Source organism: Pantherophis guttatus, chromosome 4 (genome assembly GCF_059756535.1).
Source record: "Pantherophis guttatus breed Tessera chromosome 4, ASM5975653v1, whole genome shotgun sequence".
Classification (NCBI taxonomy): Eukaryota; Metazoa; Chordata; class Lepidosauria; order Squamata; family Colubridae; genus Pantherophis; species Pantherophis guttatus.
In genome coordinates, this window is record NC_142066.1 from 135336509 (window position 1) to 135356705 (window position 20197).

A 20197-nucleotide genomic window follows, 5' to 3' on the forward strand; every position below is an offset into this window, starting at 1 on the left:
ATAATATTTATCTACACAAAACCACTGCAATTTGTGGATAAGTGGTCCCAAGATTTATTTTATTTATTATACAAATGTATATGGTGCCCAACTAAGGGAGGACTCTGGATGGCTTATAATAGCAAAACTCCACAACATATACCCCACTCTCCAGTGGTGGGATTCAATTTTTTAACAACCGGTTCTGTGGGCGTGGCTTAGTTGGGGGTGTGGCTTGGTGGTCATGTGATTGGGTGGGCGTGGCTTGGTGGTCATGTGATTGGGTGGGCGTGGCTAGCTGGTCATGTGGCCGGTGGGCATGGCTATCTGCATAAGGGACTACAGAGGGCTGAAAAAAGTCATTTCTGACTGGTCCTCGCACTTTTGACCGGTCCTCACACTTATGACCATCCTCACATTTATGCCCGTTGCGGCATTCTTAACAAACGTGTCACTCATTTCACAACTGCTTCTCTTCATCATGGTGACAAGATAGGGCAAAAACGTAAAATGTGAGGACAGTCGTAAATTCGAGGACTGGTCAAAAGTGTGAGGACCAGTCAAAAATAACTTTTTCAGCCCTCTGAGTAGTCAATATGCACAAAAGAACTACCCAGAGGCCTGAAAAAAGTGATTTCTGACAGTGGCTTTTGACCGGTCTTCGCACTTATGACTGGTCATCATTTATGCCCATTGTAGCATTCTTAACAACCGTGTCACTCATTTCACAACTGCTTCTCTTCACCATGGTGACAAGATAGGGCAAAAACGTAAAATGTGAGAACAGTCGTAAGTTTGAGGACTGGTCAAAAGTGCGAGGACCAGTCAGAAATAATTTTTTCAGCCCTCTGAGTAGTCCATATGCATAAAAGGATACAGCAATAGAGAGGGATGAAGGAAGGGAAGGGAAATTAGAGTAGGAGGGAGGGTAAGAGAGGGAGGAAGAGAGGAGGAGAAGGAGAAAGGAAGAGGAAGTAGGGAGGAGAAGAAGAACAGGACGAATAGAAAGTAAGAAGGAAAGAAAAGAGAAAGGTGGTAGGTTTGAGGAGAAAGATTGCTGTACAATAAAAAAGATGAAAGGGAAGAAAGCCAACCCCAAACAAATATAAAGATATTAAGATAAAGAATGAATTGTTAAACTTTAAAAAATAAAAGAGAACAAATATGAATAAATAACAATAATTAGAAATACACATACAAACATACAATGTATTTTCTTTGAACAGAGTATTTGGCCGGTTCACAAATTTAAACAGTGTTTAGTCATTTTAATTAAATTTACAATTTCTATATTTCCTTTTTGCCATATTTATTCCTCATCTATTTTTGTAAAAAACCAATATTACTCTTCATCTTCATCTCTAATCTTAATCAAATTCAATTTTTCCCTTCTATTCTATATTATACCCCTTCCCATTGTCATCTGTTTTTATATCCATCCTCACATTGGTTAATTATGTAATATTACAGTTGTTTAATATAAATTCAACATTTTAATATAAATCAATTAGTTATATAACTACCTTTTTTGTATATTAATCAATATGAACATGAATATTCCAATTATTTCCATGCAATCCAATTTCTTACAAATCAATTATATTTACCAATAATAATAAACCAAATAATTTCCCCCATATATTCCTCCAAACCACAACTTAACCATTTCTGCTTTCAACACAATATACAATTAATAGTATCTCAATTATTACAATTCCCTAGTTAAATAGAACTTTTTTTCTTTTGTGTTTTAAAATCTTGAACTCTCCTCTTTTCCCCTAAATTTCCCATTGTTTGCACCTATCTTTTTTGGTGAGGAAAAAGAAAAGAAATTTTCCAATGTTGCAACAACAGCAAAGCCAACAGCCTGCTTTACTTTCTGTTTCGTTTTTCAGGATAGCTAGGGGGAAAAAAATCAGCACTCTTTGCAAGCAAGCAGCAGAGCCCTGAGCAAAACAGCTGAGAGCAAATCAGCTGAGAGTCGGGAGCCGATCTAAGCAAGGGCTAATTAGCCTATGCTGAAGCTCCGCGGGCCAATAAAATTACAAAAAAACACCGAACCCTTTGTTAAATTGCTGGCTCGCCGCCCCTCGCCCACCACTATTTATTGGCAATAAATAGTGGTGCGGAGGGGCAGGGCAAGGGGCGGGGCGAGCCAGCAATTTAACAAAGGGTTCGGCCGAACCCCCTAGAACCAGCAGAATCCCACCACTGCCACTCTCCCGTCATAGCAGCAGCATTACAATTATTATTAGTTATTGTACAAATTTATTAAAAACTGAACACATAATCAAAGTTGAAGCATTAATAGGATTACTAGATGCCCATAAGAAGTACACATAATCCTCAAACTATGATCATAATTGTGCCCAAAATACCGGTTGCTCAGTGAGGCAGTAATTGAGTTGTGTCTCAACTCAAACCTTTTTTTGCCACAGTTATTAAGCAAACCATTGCAGTTAAGTTAATCATGCAATAATGGCTTCCTCCATTGATTTCTTCCAGTGATCACAAATGGTGATCACATGATCCTGGGACATTGGAACTGTCCTAAATACATGCCAGTAGCTAAGCACTGGAATTTTGATCACATAACCATGGGGATGCAACAATGGTCATGAGAGAAAACCCGATCATAATTATTATTTTTTTAGTGCTGTTTTTAACTTCAGTCACTAAATGAATGGTTGTAAATCAAAGACTACTGTAAGACATGTCCTCTTTTTGGCCTCATGTTGTCCATCCATCAAATATCATCTGTTTTTCTTATCTTTGCAACTGGCATGTCTTTTTTTTTTTTAAAGATTGGAATATTTTTGCAACAGTAGTCGTGCAAATGTTTATGTATTGTGACATAATATATTGCCAGCTTTTTTCTTTTCCTTTCTGTTAACTTAGTCAATGATTTAAATATAAATAATTTATTTCCTGATTCCAGCAGTGGCTTCAATCCAGCTCTTTCAAATCTACAATTACCATAATCTATAGATAAAATGTTATCATGTGTGTATGGTAAAATTTACAAAGCTCTGAGTTGTGGAATCTATATTACTGTTAGCCTACGTTCTTGAAAATTTAAAGAGCCAATTTGGTCAAGTAGTTAAAGCACCAGATTAGAAACTTAACAGTCACTCTCCCTCAATCCATTATATCAGGCTCAGTCAATTCCTGTGGCAATCAATAAATCAACACTTGATTTAAAAAGAGCCTGCATTTGTGAAAAAATGCTAGAAATTTTGTTTTTGAAAATAAAGTATTGGAAAAATAAAGGTAGTCCTCAACTTATGACAATTGAGCCAAAAATTTATGTTGCTAAGTGAGACAGTTAAGTGAGTTTTGCCGCATTTTACAACTTCTTTGCCACAGTTGTTAGTAGAATGGTTGTTAAGTGAATCTGGTTTCCACAATGGCTTTGTCAGAAAGTCACAAAAGGTGATCACATGACCGCAGGACACTGCAACCATCATAAATATGAGCCAGTTGCCAAGAGTCCAAATTTTGATCATGTAACCATGGGGATGCTGCAATGGTCGTAAGTGTGAAAAACAGTCATAAATCACTTTTTCCAATGCCATTATAACTTTGAAAAGTCACCTGTGGCGGCCTAAGCACTCTGCCAGCGAAAACAGGCTCCTGAGCTTCGTTTTCGGCTGGGGCGGCCTCCTGCAACCCTCTGCCAGTGAAAACGGAGTTCCATTTTCACTGGCAGAGGCACTGTGGGCCGGGCCTTCGCTGTTTCCAAGGCAACCCGGATCCGGCCTGTGGGACTTGAGTTTGACACCCCTGATGTAGATCTAACAATTTTGCAGGGTTTTTTTGCTATATTTTTTGCAGTATAAGCCAAGAAAATTAAGAAGAACGTGTTGTGGCTCCGTTGCCTGAGCCTAGGCTATTGACAGATGCAGACTCTGAGAGTGAGGGAGAGGAGTTGGCAAGGCCTCCCTCTCCAGGACCCTCCTCTCTGGCAATGCCTCTGGAGGTCACTGAAGGCCAAACGATAAGCTCAGAGCCAAGCACGTCCCCGCAGCCACAGGTGGACAGCGACGAGGAAGATAAGTGCTGGCTGGACCCTCGACAGAGGCGCAGGGAGAAGCGTGCACAGCAGAGGGGAAGGCGTGCCACAGATTAGCTGAGTCACTGGACCACACACCCCACAGGGTATAAATGTGGGTGTGGTGGCCGGTTCAGTTTGTGATGAGCAAAAACTGGAAATACTCCATGATCTCTGCGTTACTGGACTTTACCTGCTTTATTGGACAGCATTTGGATGAATCCTTGTATTATTGACATTCTGCCTGTTTTATCGGAATGCTTGCAGTCTAATCTTTGTTTTGTGTGAGTAAAGTCTGAATTGGCAGCTAGCCACTGGGTTGCTGCCAGCTTTATCTTCAAAGAATTTTGTCGTGTGGCTTATTAACTTCAGGCCATCTGTGGGAGGGTGGTGGTACGGGGACAGAACAGAATGTTGCTTCCTTCCCCCCACCAATTGTTCTCTTTTCCAATTGTCCGTATCCTGTTCAAGGATCTGGTAACCTTAAATAGATCCTACGGTATTAAAACATCACATTTTACTTAAAAAATAGGTAAAATCTGAATTAAATCATAAATCATGGGTCCAAACATGGGTGCAACTATTTCTGCCGTTAGTGCTGTGTAAAATGAATAAAATATATTGAGGCTTGTCAGACACAAAAGATTAGGTCTGCATGTAAAGGTTGACATCATAAAGCCTATGCACAAGAAGTTTCTCAACTAAGGTTAGAATTAGATAAGGGACAACAGATTTATGAGGGAGTTGGATTTAGTTCCAATCTGGATTGGTCACCAACACTAGAGGTTTTGTCTTCCAGCATGACAGATACACTACTACATTAAAAAGTATAATGGTATTATTTAGGGCATAGTATTTAATAGTGTAAAAAGGCTACAGGGGGGTTAATTCATTAATTTTTATATATCTTCTGATAATATAGCTGCTATACAATCCTGGGTAAAGATATGTGCTTTCAAAAGTGGCAGACAGATGCTATAATCACATACTCAGTGCCACCTTTTGAAATCAAATTTAAGGAATGGTATAATACACCTATAGTAATTACCACTCCTTTATTTATTTATTTAGCATGTGGCATACTAGGCCAGGGAGGCTACAATGTTAAGCACACAGTAGAAGTCCTGACAACTGACAGTCACTAGTATGTTTGTCATACCAATTTGTTACACTGGTGCACCACAAGGGGGTGAATTATCTTCACACCTGGTGGCCTGCAGCCTTCTCAAAAGAAGTCCGCTCAGGGCTTTTCTTCCACCAAACTTCTGCCAATCATGTCCGGGAAATCCAACGCAGGTTCCAGCTCCTCACACAGAATGCACCCAGCATTTTCTGGTAATGGCAGTAGTATCTATCTATCTCCTCGCAAACAATACTTTCTAAATGCTAGGTGGGCAGCAGCTATGGAAAAGAGACGGGAGCTGGGCTGGAACCATTGGAGTGCTCCAATTGCTCAGTACATCCAATGTCATTAAACCTCTGTTCTACCATGTCCCCACCACCCTTTGTTTACATATTTTAAAGATATAGTGGTGTTTCATTGTATCTGTCAAACAAAATAATCAGAAAGCTGCAAATAGCATTTGGCACAAGGATATCTAAAATTTCAGTAATATAATATTAAAAATAAGAATTGCACTGAATCAATTTAATACTTGTTAACATTATACCATGAGAAGTATTTGTAAAAGTAAAAAATATTCTATAAATAGACAACCACACTTCTTTTATTTTAATATCTGTATTTCTTGAAAGTATGGACCAAGAAGAAATAAAAAAGAAAGCTATTTCTTAACTGGCCAGTAGTTTAGAATCTGATAAGTCTTGCTTTCTATTTTTGCATCCCCCACCTACATAAAATATTTAAATATATTTCATCTTATGCTTAATTTAAGATTTAAGAAAAATACTTCATTTTGTAACAGTGCAAAGGTGTTTTCATGGTGCAATGTGTTTAAAATAAGATAATAAACTATATTAACTATCTGTTAATAAACAGATGTTTTAAGCATCTGTTACAAAATTGTAGAACAAGTTTTGTCTGGATTTGATTTAAAATGTCAGAAAAATAATTTGGGGTTCCAACTTGAGCCAGAGTTGTGCAGGAGCAAATCAAAATGAAATCCAGACATTTATTTGGGAATAAATAAAGATTTATGAATAAATGAATAAATATTTATTTATTCTCCAAAGCAAAGAGGTTTGCCTGAGGGGTTAGCTACAGAGAAAATGGAGCATAGAGGGATTGTTTTATAGGTAGACTGGTACTTGGTGTGGGTTTGAAGTGCATGTTGATTCTAGTGTGTGACACCTGAGGGGTGTAAGTTTGTATCCATGTTGACTCAGAAATTAACAATGTAGATTGAATTCTCTTCATTTGAATTGTGAGCATTATAATTATGTTTATATTGTGTTAATTGAGTTTTGTGTTTGCTTGTGTGTAAGATCCAATCTGGGTCATCTTCTTTTGTGTTGGTGTTTTGTATTTTTGTGTTTGCTTGTGTGTGTTTACCATTTGAAGTGTTTAATTCTTATGTTTGCTCTGTTTAAAGGATTTTGATATTATCACTTACCAGCTTTTCCAGGAAACTTTTGCAATTGGAAACTGTTTACAGTTGTTGCTTATAACCATACCTTTTGTCTATTTGTAACATCATAAGGAAAACATATTTAGGAAGAAGGGTTAATTGATTAACATTGTTAGAAGCAAAACATTGTGCAGTGGTTAGTAGCATGCTTCAAACTATGCAATCCTTTGTTCTGTGGAGTGATTTTTTTAGGAGAAAAATAATTTTCTCATGAAGGGTGAAAAGGGTAAATAATAATAATAAACTCTTAAATACAAGTCCAATTAACCCAACAAATTATAATCCTCACAATCTGCCACACATCGTCTTCCACAAAGTATTCCTTGGAATTTCACCTGATGAAATTCACTAACATCTTGTTTGGCCACATGCATTGTGGATACATAGTACATCTAGAATAAATGCACATATTAAAGCATACCAATAATTATAAATATACAGATGAATACCTCTTTTTTCACCATCTTCCTGTATCTTTAGCTTAACATAGAATGAGTCCTAATATGAATTCAGTTGTTCAATGATGGCAATGTAGGTTGGTTTGGGCATCTGTGGTAATCAGCAGGAAGATCAGGATCAACTTACGACAGTAATGGAACATACCCATTCAGTCATAAGGCAGGAGGACCTTAATTGAAACTCGTTAAGTGAAAGTCCTCATCCTGGATTACCCCAATGCATACATTAAACAAATGTAGGGGTGAATGCAGACATTGTAAACGTGCATGGGGAACCTCAGGGATGCCTCCCCACCCCCCCTGAGATACCCCCATGCTCTGCTTTCTGTTCTTGGGATCCCCACAGCCATTTCCACTCCTCACAATGCCTTGCTTACTTTCCGGAGATCTGCAGAACTCAGTATTGTGGGCCATTCTTATTGGGTCACATGGAACGGTTGTTTGTAAACTGATCTCGGCAAAGCAGCATTTTCCCCACTTTTTGCCTTTTTTAATAGCCTCTTTAATTCAAAACAGGATGCTGAGCCACAGCTTGTGCTTTGCAGTTTCTACAATTCCTTGTGAAAAGAAGTTTTAAATGGAAGAGGGAGAAACAGGAGTGTGGTGCAGTGAGATGAAAACAGATAATGAAGGGTTAAGTGTTAAAAGGGCTATGCAGAGGGAGCTGCTTTGCCTTGAAACCTGACTTGGAAGGCAAAGCTCCTCTTCCCTCTCTCTCTGCATTGCCCTTATCTTTCCTTTATCTTTCTTTATGAGATTACTGTTACTAAACTATATTGTGCTCAGCAAAGCTAAAGCTAGTCTATTTTAAGAATCCTTAATATAGGATTCTTTGTCTATTGTCTCATTATTTAGTATGGATTATTCACTCATCCTCCATTCTGTGGACATTATTACTGTATCTCACCGAGAGATGTGTGATATAAAGTTTCCCATTGATTAAAGCTTGATTTAGACTTGTCTGCAACTGCGCGTAGGTATCGATGCATCCTATGCTGCAAAGTTGAAAGGCAAGCATAGGTTGCAGAAGATGGTTACAGATGATCTGACACACATGCCTCCCAAATCTCAAGTATGTGTTGTGTGGAGATGCACATCCTGTATGCTGATTGATTGGTCTGACTCTTGGAAGGTAGGTAGAAGGCAAGACACATTCATACAACAAAATGGAGTAGTTAGATAGTCTTGCTGACAAAATGAGAGATACAAACATTTGTATGATGTAATAGATAAATACTACAAAAAATAAGGAGTAACAGCCAATTCAAGGAAGGAAATTAGAACAACTTTGGAGGTAGACCCAGATAGATGCAAAGGAAAGTGGAAGCAACTATGAGACAAGTTTGTCAAGCTAAAAAACAAATGGAAACAAAAAGCAGGGACCTGGCTTTTCAGAAAGAAATTGCCTTTGCTGATTTCTATTTCCTGCTGTCTTCTATATTTTCTTTGCTTTCTTTTTTTAGCGCCCCCTAGCCAAAACATTAACATTCACAGAAATATACATGGAAGAGCTATGAAACTATGTCCAAAGGACAGATGCATATGTTCCCGACATGCAGTGACACAGAAGTCTAGCCCTAGCCTAAGGTCAAATCTCCAGCTATCTCAAAATACGTTCCTAGTCATTTTAAATAGTAAGTGAGGAGAGCTAATTGTGTGTATCTCAGTGGGTACCAAAAGGAAAATTAGGTTATAAGTGAGTACACACACACACACACACACACACACACACACATATACATATATACATATATATACATATATATATATATATACATATATATATATATATATACATATATATATATATACATACATACATACATACATACATACATACATACATACATACATACATACATACATATATATATATATATATATATATATATATATATATATATAGGGGAGAGGAATATATATATGCCAAATATCACTAATCACGAAATCTCATGAATGGTAAAGCCTACAAACCTGAAATGGGGCATGTATGTTCCTCTTGGCTTCTAGGTGCTTGTTAAAAAGGATTTTTCAAAATGACCATCAGCTCATTAGTATTTCATATACAGTATTATATTCACACACTCTGATGCTAAGGAGTTAGACATTCTATTCCCCCTCCCCACTTGAAAGGAACTCTGTTCCAACTGCCAGTTGTCTTATATTAACCCCTTCCTACCTGAAAAGAACTCTATTCGAACTGCCAGTTGCCTCACATTCCGTTACACCAGTTCAATCTGGTAGATGTTCCACTCCTTTACTCAGGAGCGGTCTGGGGCTCCTTACAGTACTAAACATCGCTATCTCACCAAAATTTCTACGCTTTCCACCTATGGAACTGCTTCTGAACTCAAGGTGGCAGGAGAGATATTCCCTATGAGTTTCAATCACCAACCACCACTGAAGCAAAGGATTGTGAACTGAATTTCTCTTGCATAGTGTCCCAGCCCCAAATCACTTCTTATACTGACCTTCTCAGTTCAGACAAATCTGTTCCTTCTACTGTAACACCAGTTAAAGGGAAAAGAGGGAACACAGGAAAACACAGGAAAAGATTTACAGATACAATTAGGAAAACACAAGTAAGGAAAGCTGCAAAAAAGTATTGTCAAAGTCATCTCGAAGTCAATAGAGAGGTTGTAAAAAAGTATGCATTTAATAACCCCTACATTAATCAGGCAGCTATAGCCAAATACAATGAAAAGATATCACAAATCAGATCAATGCCTTGGACTAATAAGTATTTGTCTGGTTTTAAATATGAACTTCAGATTGATTACTCCAGGGAAAGTTTGTTCATCTCAGACCTTGGCTATCCTGTGCCTGGTGCTGTGCCCTGAAGTGGCAGGATGAGACTCCCGGGATGTGCTGCAGTGACAGTAAAGTCCATCTCCCTCCCCTGAACCCTTACACAGCCTTCTCACCCACCAGCATCCAATGGCAGAGCACTTTCTGCTGCCCGGAAGTACAATGGATGCTTCCAAATGATGTCTTTTGGAGCCAGAGAGGTGAAGGAGAGAAATTTTATGCCAATATTCAAAGTGCAGGGGCAGGTGTACCACAATATAGGGAATATCATGGTGGGGCCTTAGCAGCACCTACTTTGTTAGTTATGATGACAATAAGGGGAACATCCATTGCGGAATCTACTCAGGCGTTAATCCAGAACTGGTTAGTTCAATTTATCAAGCCCTTAATGTCACAGCAGGTTGTGATTCCAAATATCCTTCCTTTAAAGGCATTAAAACATTTTTTAAAACTGTATATTCATAGAAATGACTCAACTCCCAATGATTATTGAAACTTTATTTAATGACATTCGGCAGATATTAACAACTCTTTCTTTTCACTGGAAACAATAATTGTTTTTAAAGCTTGTCTGTCATATCTCTTTACCTCCTCCAAAATACAAGTGTTAGTTTTCAAGCTCTAGATGTATATTTAAAACCTGAAGTATGTCATTTTGCATTGTATGGTCACTTCATGGGGAAAATGATGGTGATAAAATTCTTGAAGTCATCATACAAGACAACTTGACAGCTGTCAAGATACAAAGTGCTCAGTTTAGCCAGCTGAAACTAATAAGCAAAGAGAGCTGGAATGCAGAACCTGACTCAAAACAGATGTTTAATGTTGGTAATTCTTCTTAAAAAATTGGCCCATCTTGCTTAATATAAGAATGTGAATAGCATCTTCTGTACTTGTTAGTTGCTGCAAATATTGGTTGGGAACCCACAGTCTGGAGATAACATGATGAAACAGACTGGCTCCAGGTTGGCAAAGGAGTGAGTGAGTAAAAATTGTGTATCCTTCCCTTATTTATTGAACTGATTTGTGGAATATACTGCATATTGCAGGAAAAATAGTAAAGGGGTGACAACGTCTCACTTTTAGGATTGTTTCTCAACTATAAAAGAACCAACAGCCAAGAAATACTACTTAGACTAGCATTTGCTAGGATAACAATGAAGTCCTGAGAAAAGATGTGTATATCTAAACAATCAGAAATGTGCAGACCATATTTTCTCTATAACCCTCTATGGATGTGAACGTTGGACTTTGAAGAAGATAAAAAGAATTTTGATGTTTTTAAACTTTGGTGTTGGAGAAAATTCCTGAGAATATCATGAATAGAAAAGAATTGGATTGTGAAAGAAATCAATAGAGTTCTTTCTCAAGGCACAAACAAATGATCAGGTTTTGGGTACATTATATGAAGACCTAGTTCTATGAAAAAGTCTATAATGCTGGAAAAGGTAGAAATAAAGGACTGTGGTGGAATGTAATCTGGATTCCCAGGAAGGAGGGGCTGCATTCCAGAAGGCAAAGAGTCAGCAAAGCATGGGAAGTCTGATCAGGAGGAAGAGTTAAAACAGTTCCTCCCCAGCAATTCCCAGAGTATATGGTGATGTAAATATTTGCTTTACTTTGGCAAGATTTCTGCCTATAGATGAGGAACAATAAAGGAAACTACTCAAAAGTAATTCCATGTATCCTTCTTGGTCTTTAAGAACCTGACAAAGGCAACCAGCAGCAAGACAGATGTTTTCAATTACTGTAGCAAACAATGCACCTATGAAAAACCTGAAAGACCAAATTGGGGACAGATCATCCTGGTGAAAATCTATCTGTACAGTCGTTAAGAGTCAATCCCAACTTAATGCCACATAATCCATCCATCAAATTAATTCAAGTAATGTTCATTTTCTTATTTATACATGAGCTGTTCCTGCATGTACATTGACTAGTGAATAATAAATTCCTTTTTGAGCTAGTAGCTGCTGATGCGTTCCTTGTTCCATGACTTTCCCATCCTGGATAACAGCTATACTGTCAGCATTCTGCACTGTTGATAAGCGATGAGCTATTACAATGCAGGTACGACCTTGTCTGGCTTTTTCCAGGGCCTCCTGAACAACCTATTGAAAAGAAAAAAAATATTTTAATAAATAAAAAAGTCCTATTCTCTGAGAATATGTACATTTTGATTATAACCATTCATTGTTAAAATGAACTATTGCATTAATTATATAATGAGCAATCATAAAAGAAAGGACAATCTTGTATCATCTTTAACTGTTAACTATTTTATTGCAGCATATATTTGCATGATTAGAGTTACTTTCATCCAAGATGTAGACAGTTATTAACATATCTAATTCTGCATGATTCTTTAGAAAAATTGCCATTTAAAAATTCAAATTAATTTAATAAAGTCTTTAGTCTATTGGACACTGAAGCACATGCAATCCTATATGCATTTAATTCTTATGATGTTTCACAAAAATTACTCCATTGTAACTGTATTTCCAGATGTACCCTTAGGACCTTAATGTGCAACTAATTCTGAAACAGCTTCATGCTTTAATTTGAATTATTGATGTTAATTTTCTAGTTATGAACTCTTTAGGAGACCCTGTAGCTTTGTTACTTGGTGGCTAGAAGCCATGAATACAAAATCTGATTTATATTGAAGCAAACTTTTAGACCACTTAGCCAGGATTTGCCATGCTAGTTAAAACTGGTTCTTAATATCTGTCTGATAGGATAGGCATGCCTCAGGTCCCGTCCCTTAAATGTTGCTGTGTCAGATGGGACCTTTGAAGGGTATTTTTTCTTTAGATGCTCCATCTCTATGCAAGACCCCACCAGAGATTAAAGAGGTCCATATCCTTTAGCCTTCTGAAAGGCCATGAAGATCTGCCTCTTCTGCCAAGCATTGGATTAGGCTGGAGGTTGAGTCTGAAGGCTAATAGTGTTGTTGCTGGGCACCAAATGAGAACATTGTTTAGTTTTTATTTTTGTTGGTTGTTATGAGTTGCCTAGGTTCATTAAATACGATAGGCAGTAAGGTAAGGTAAGGTAAGGTAAGGTAAGGTAAGGTAAGGTAAGGTAAGGTAAGGTAAGGTAAGGTAAGGTAAGATAAGATAAGATAAGATAAGATAAGATAAGATAAGATAAGATAAGATGTATAAATGTATATATATATATATCAGTGGTCTGTCCAGTTCTTGAGAACCGGCAGTAAAAACGGCAGGAGCTCCGCCCACCCACCCTGACATCACATTTGGTGATCTGCGCATGTGCAGAAGTGCGCGCAAGCACGAACGAAGCAAGCAGGCACACCCGCTCCCATTGTGAACTGGTAGTAAAGGTAAGTAGAACCTCCAGATGTATATATACGTATAAATACAGGTATATATATATATGTATGTGTGTGTTATATATGTGTATGGGTAGATATATACTTTCTTTTGAGAACAGGCAACAAGATTTCATTTTTAATGTGTGCCAATGTGCTCACAGTAAAAAATGATAATAGATGTTATCTTAATTATCTTATTTCATCTCATCAAGTTCTTTAAATAGCACCAACAACAACTAGAAGAAGGAACATTTCCAACTTAATTCAAATAACCAGTGACTGAAATGGAGACTTTTGTTCATGTGCTTACTATTAGGTATAGTCTGCCTCATGATATGCTGTATTCTGAAATCTTTCCAATTGAAAGCCTTTGTTTTCTGCAGTGACAAAATAATTACCTTTTCACTTTCTGTGTCAAGGGCAGAAGTTGCTTCATCCAACAGCAGAATTTTTGGCTGGCGGATGAGAGCACGGGCAATAGCGATGCGCTGCTTTTGGCCCCCAGAGAGTTGAGTTCCTTTGTCACCAACAGCAGTATTGTATTTCTATAAATAATCAAAAATATTTCAATAAATATTGGTGTATCAATTAATTCAATTATATATGCCAATGAACAAGCTAGGATTCTTTGCATGTAAAATGCCTGCTTTCATTTTCTCTCTCTTTCTCTCTGAAGTAGTAGTCTTTCTTTTAGAGGAACATTTCAATTAAAATATGGTCTCTTAGTAGTCTGCCTATGCTCCAAGTTTTGCAAGAATTGAATTTATCAAGAGGTAAAAAACTTAATTAATTAACCCTACTAATGTCATATAAACAGCCATGTACCAAGAATAAGGGTCTGTAGGTAGTGAGCTGACATTTCAATCATTTTATGGCAGTTGGAGAAAATGAAAGAATACTCCCAGTTCAGCTGGCAGTTGTTAGTCATAGTTCTTAATAACCTTCTGCGTATATCAAGTTCAAAGAACTCTGGATAAAATAGATTACAGGTAATCCATGACGTCCGACTGGTTTAACAACCTTTTGAAGTTGTGATGGACTTGAAAAGCATTTCTGGCTGACATAAAATGTTCCCCCCACTCCCGTCCATGGTTACATGATTGCATTTCAGGTGCATGGCAATTGGCTCACATTTATGACTTATTGCAGCATCCATGGCAGCATAACTGAATTTGCAATTTTTTTGCCAGTTTCAGGCAAAGAACATCCATTTGAGAGAATAGATTTATTTAACTAACTTTGTAAAATTGGTGATAATTAACTGTGGTCACTTGGGTGCCTTAATTTACAAATGCAATGATTTACTTGAAATCCCTATCCCAATTGTGGTTGTTAGTCAAGGATTACCTGTACACGAATTCTTTTTTATAGGGGCTCAAGCTCAAGCATGAAACGAAAGTGCATTGTATGCTGACATAGATGTTTTGTGACAGGACTTGTATGAGAGAAGTTTCTAAGATCTTTCAATACCATGGTATCCTTATATATTGCTTCCTAGTTGGGAACCAAGGCTGCTCTTCTGTCGTGGCTCTATTCCTTCCTGGGTAGATGATTACAATAAATGTTGGTGGGGATGGATGGGTCCCTTTGCCATGTGGGGTGCTCAGAATTTGTCTTTACCTCATATGATTATGCTGAGGTAAAATCAATATTGTATATTTATAATTCTCAGTTATATATGTCCCAGCTGAGTGGAACATTTGGTACAAGTCCTGTTTTGATGCCTGGAAGCTGTGAGGATTTAGAATTATACTGAATAGAACCTAATCGAATTTGAGCATGATGGAACTTCTTTCTATGGAGAAGCCTCTTGTTCCAAAATAATTCCAATTTTATCTCTGAATATGATGACATTTCTTCTGAAGAAGCAAGTGCTTACTCTGAGAGTTCTCCTGGATCTTGCTGAAGCAAGAAACGGTGGGCATGACCAGGGACACATTCAGCCAGCTATATATTTGTGACCTTTCCTGAATCAGGAGCCTGAACTCTGTTATCCATCAATTAGATTACTGCAACTTCCCCTGCTAATGTATTGACCAGGGATAATTGGTAATAGCAGAGATATGGGGAACATCTAGCTAAAGTAAGGAACTGAAAACAGTTTTCCCCTAGGATGACCCAATAAATTGGGCTGATTAGATTTGAGTAAACAATTGTGCAGATACTTAAGTGCCAAGGAGCCTTGATAGTACAGTGGTTACGCACCCTGTTATTAACACAGCTGCCTGCAATTTACTGCTGGTTCGAATCTCTCCAAGGCTCAAGGTTGACTCAGCCTTCCATCCTTTCTAAGGTAGGTGAAATGAGGACCCAGTTTGTGGGGGCAATAAGCTGACTTTGTATAAATATACAAAAGTATGAAGGCTATTGCTTAACGCATTGTAAGCCGCCCTGAGTCTCCGGAGAAGGGCGGCATATAAATCAAATTTTTAAAAAAAAGTGTTAATTGTTTTAGAATTATAAGTTGTCTAGAACTTTTGTAAAAACATATATACATTTATGTAGAAATATTTAGGGAAAATATTAGTGTACAGATAGTCCTTGACTTACAACCTTATGTTTAGTGACCATTCAAAGTTACAACAGTACTGAAAAAGTGACATGACCATTTTTCATTCTTACAACCATTGCAGCATCCCATGGCCATATGATCAAAATTCAACTGTTTGGTAATTGGCTCATAGTTGCAGTGTCCAAGAGTCATGTAATTACTTTTTGTGACCTTCTGACAAGTAAAGTCAATGGGGAACCTAGATTCACTTTGCAACCATGTTATTAACTTAACAACTGCAATGATTCACTTAAATCTGTGGTTACGAAACGATGTAAAATGGAGCAAAACTCCATTTGTCTTGCTTAGTAACATAAATTGTGAGCTCAGTTGTGGTCATAGATCGAAAACTACTTTTATGCATAGTAAGAATTTAGCAGAGTGAAGCAACCCTAGAAGACTCTTCCACCATTAGAATGCAGATTTAATAATGTGAAAATTCTTATAGTAGAATAATAATAACAAGTAATCTTAGTAATCATTTAGGTGAGATGGGTGGTATAGAAATATGATGAATAAATCAGGAATTGTGCTTTCAACAGAAAGGAATTCAATGAAGGACATGTTAGAAAAGGAACTTACATCTGGTAAAGATTCAATGAAGGAGTGTATATTGGCTGCTTTAGCTACTTCACATATCTCATCAAATGGTACCTCCCTACTGTTATCACCATAGGCAATATTTTCTGCAATACTGCAACCAAACAGGACCGGTTCTTGAGAAACAATTCCAATTTGAGACCGCAACCACTGAATATTTAACTGCTTTTCATTTTCACCATCCAAAAGCTGAAAAAGGAGAGTTATTACAACTTAGAGGCAGAGATTTTTGTGATATACAATGGATATTGGCCTTCAAAAATGTTATCAGATATACTGAAAGCTCTTCCTTACAAAAAAGAAAGAAGGACAACCAGCTGGAAAGTGAATGAACTTAGTTACAATGGCAGTGAGTATATGGTAAGGATACTTCAAAGAACAGGTTATGGATAGATTGTCATGAGGAAAAATTGATGTCTACAGTTGCTAAGAGTTGAAAATTGCATCTAATCAATCAATTAATCATTACAAAAATGACAGAAAATCCAACAAGAAATAAGATGAAAATGTGATCAACTTAATGCATAATTTGAATGAAACAAATGAACGAATGAAACAGAAGGACAAAAGGAAATATTTGGATCAAATTTTACCTCATTCCAACATGACTTTATGTCGAAGATGTTGTTGGATTAAGTTCCAGGTAGCATAATCAATATAAGGAGGAGGATGGAAACTACAGATAATACCCAAGAATCACAAGTTCCTCATTTCTTAAATTGCCCTAAGCTATTCTTGACATGGGGGTGCTTCCAGGAAAGGCTTGAAGGACAATGACCCAGAGTAAGAGATAGGACCTCACTCTTCATTCCTATACCACAGCATGAATTCCAATAGGGTCACTTTTTCTAAAGATATTAAAAATTTCAAAAGAGGGGAAAATAACAATATATTTTAAAAAATAAAATGGTACCACATTTCGGTACCTAGTGTTCAATTCTGGGTAGGAATGTTTTATTATCTAGCATCATGTTACATTAATTTGAATTTTGAAAGCAATATAAGCAAAATCCAAATGAGTTTACCACTTCTCCACTGAGAGGATCATAGAATCTTTCAAGCAACTGGACTAATGTGCTTTTCCCACAGCCACTGCTTCCCACAAGCGCCAGGGTTTGCCCCTTCTCTATTGCAATATTCAGACCTTGAAGCACTGGAACATCTGGCCGGGTTGGATAGTTGAAAACCACTTCTTTAAATGCTATATTGCTATTAACTGTTTCCTAGAATCCAAACAACATTCATACAGTTAAGACAAATGGTTAACATATACATAAAAGAGACATATCAAAAGTAAAGCAAGTAGTTCTAGTGGTATTAACTATCCAAGTTATTTTGTAACTTTCCTTTGCTAAATTGGTACCTAATAGGTACCTTCTAATTAAAACAATATTTTAATACCTTCTAAGAACTGTAATTTAATATTATAGCCTCAGAAGCCAGATGGCACTGAGGAATGATTTCTAAATGAACAGATGTGCTGGGTTTACAACTTTAGATTTCTAGTCAGGAATTCTGATAATTGAACAATTTTAACAAAACCTGGACTAAATAAATCAACAAATCTGGATTACAGAAACCAGTAAGATAATGTGAAGAATGCAATATCTTGATTTTTGCATCATAATTACTGCATCAATAGCACAATTCCATACGCCATTATATATATTGAAAGTTGGCATTTTCTATGCCCAAGAAAAGAAGGCTGATAATTTATTAAACGGCATGTATGGGAATAACATGGCACAAATTTATCTTGTGAATCTAGCAATAAATAGCTCATTAACTACTGTCCTCACAGTAGTGTTGAAATTATGTCCAAAAATCAACTTACAGGCTTCTTTCCTTCCTCACTGTAATTATCTATTGATGGGACTCTTTCAAATAACATGAACAATTGAGCAGCAGATATCTTGGCTTTAGCATAATCTGGTGTGAATGAAAATGTCTGCCCTACAGACATGGCACCAAATACAATGCAGGAAAATACTCTGTAACAGCAAAATAAGAAAACAGAACAAACACACATTACATTACATTACTAAAGAGATGGGCTATGATAATATTTACATGCACATTTTATTATTGTGTTTTTTGTTAATGAGAAGCTATCACAATGGCTGGGAATTTATGGAATAATATTGTTAATGCATTTGGGAGATCAGGTTGTGGAAGATTGACCTAGTGCAGTAATGGCAAAGCTTTTTGACTCAGCATGTTAAACATTCAGAAAATGCCTAACTTGACTCTGCTGGTGTGTCATTGCACGCACACACACACACACGGAACAAAAGAGAAACTATTTTTTAATATTCATTTATTTTGTAAAAAATGCAGTCAATTATGTGTGGTGTTATGTATTATATAAGGAAACATCAAATAATTAATGAAATGAACTAAGTAAAATAAATTCATTGTGGAAGGTCCTGGACGCTGCATAAGAGCACACCCCATTCTCACCCTTCATTCTAATGCAGCCTCCCAAAATCGCACAAGAACGGAGCGTGCTTTAAAAATAATTGTTGTAGGTGTTTTGTGTAATGTCATGGGTTCATCACTGTCCTATAATACTATATATCAGTGATGGCAAACTTTTTTGGCACCAAGTACTGAAAAGGTCGCGCAGAAATGTCGCGCTCACACTCATCGGGGCTGAATTTCTGGGTTCTAGCATGCATGTGTGCCCAACAATCAGCTGACCAGTGCGCATGTGCAGGCCTGTTTTTGGCACTGCCATACGCATGAAGAGATTGTGCTCTGGAAAAGCCAAACTTCTGGGTTCTGGTGCGTATGTACACCCAACAATCAGGTGGCCGGCGTGCATGCGCACACCGGTTTTTAGCACTGCCGCATGCACGAAGGACAGCTGATCATCATGTGCGCATACCAGAAACCCAGAAGACCAACAGGCAAGTCCGCGCATGTTGGGCGACATGGCTTTGTGTGCCACTTTGGCATACATGCTATAGGTTTGCCATCACGGCTATAGATGATTTACTATTCTATTCTGGAAAAGGCTGCATGTGGAAAACCTGAAATCAGTCATGCAAAAAGTAACTTAAATATTAGCTACCTGAAACTGAAACATGAACTGTGTATATTTCCTCTTTTAATTAAATGCTTAAACAATTGTTGGGAACAGCAATTAGTGCTCTTTCTGGAGATGTGGCTCCCCAACTTTCAAAGATTAATTTAAATTGGTCAGTATTGCTTTTTATCTCATGGTTGCTCAGTATTCCTGATGTCCAAATTTTATTCCTTATGTAGGAATGCTATTTTTTTTACTCTTAATACACACCCTTTGCTCTCCTTAAATAGTCAATCAAAGAAGGAATAGTCTAGGTAATGATTTCCATTTATTGTAAGAATCAAGTTACTAATTCTTTTGGTTAATTTTTGCTGCACATGGTTCCAGAATTTTTCTAAAGTGCCTGCCTTGTAGATCATTCATTCTACATAAACATTACTCTTCCTCCCGAGGCTTTAACTGTCAAACAAGGCCATCCATTCTGGCATTTAGTCAATCACAATTTCAAAGGTGTGATTCTAGTTGCAATTGAAATAGTTTTTTAAATATTGCAGTGTTACATACAAGAATACAGTCTTAAAATCCATATATCGATTCGCAATAAGATAGGCACCAAAACGAAAACAGCCTGCATAGGAGAAGTACAACATTGCTTGGGAAATGCCAAAAGTTAGTCCGTGAAGATGTGCTTTCTTTATAGAATTTCTGCAACAAAAAATGGGAAAAAAGCTAGGTTTTTTGTGTGCTGATACATTTCCTACACATTTATCAATAAAATAAAATCTGTCAGAATTCCA

The 20197-nt window shown here is 37.2% G+C and overlaps 1 protein-coding gene across 1 annotated transcript in view; it reads right to left on the minus strand.

The window, feature by feature from the left end:
* Positions 1–11788: 11788 nt before the first annotated feature.
* The window catches only part of ABCB1 (ATP binding cassette subfamily B member 1), a 65162-nt gene continuing 56753 nt past the window's right edge, over positions 11789–20197 (minus strand). The window contains exons 24-29 of the mRNA XM_034402292.3: positions 19965–20105; positions 18207–18363; positions 17398–17595; positions 16355–16561; positions 13620–13766; positions 11789–11995 (exon numbers count right to left, since the gene is read on the minus strand). Coding sequence (XP_034258183.2) covers positions 11789–11995; positions 13620–13766; positions 16355–16561; positions 17398–17595; positions 18207–18363; positions 19965–20105 — 1057 coding nt within the window. The remainder of the gene's footprint in view (positions 11996–13619; positions 13767–16354; positions 16562–17397; positions 17596–18206; positions 18364–19964; positions 20106–20197) is intronic.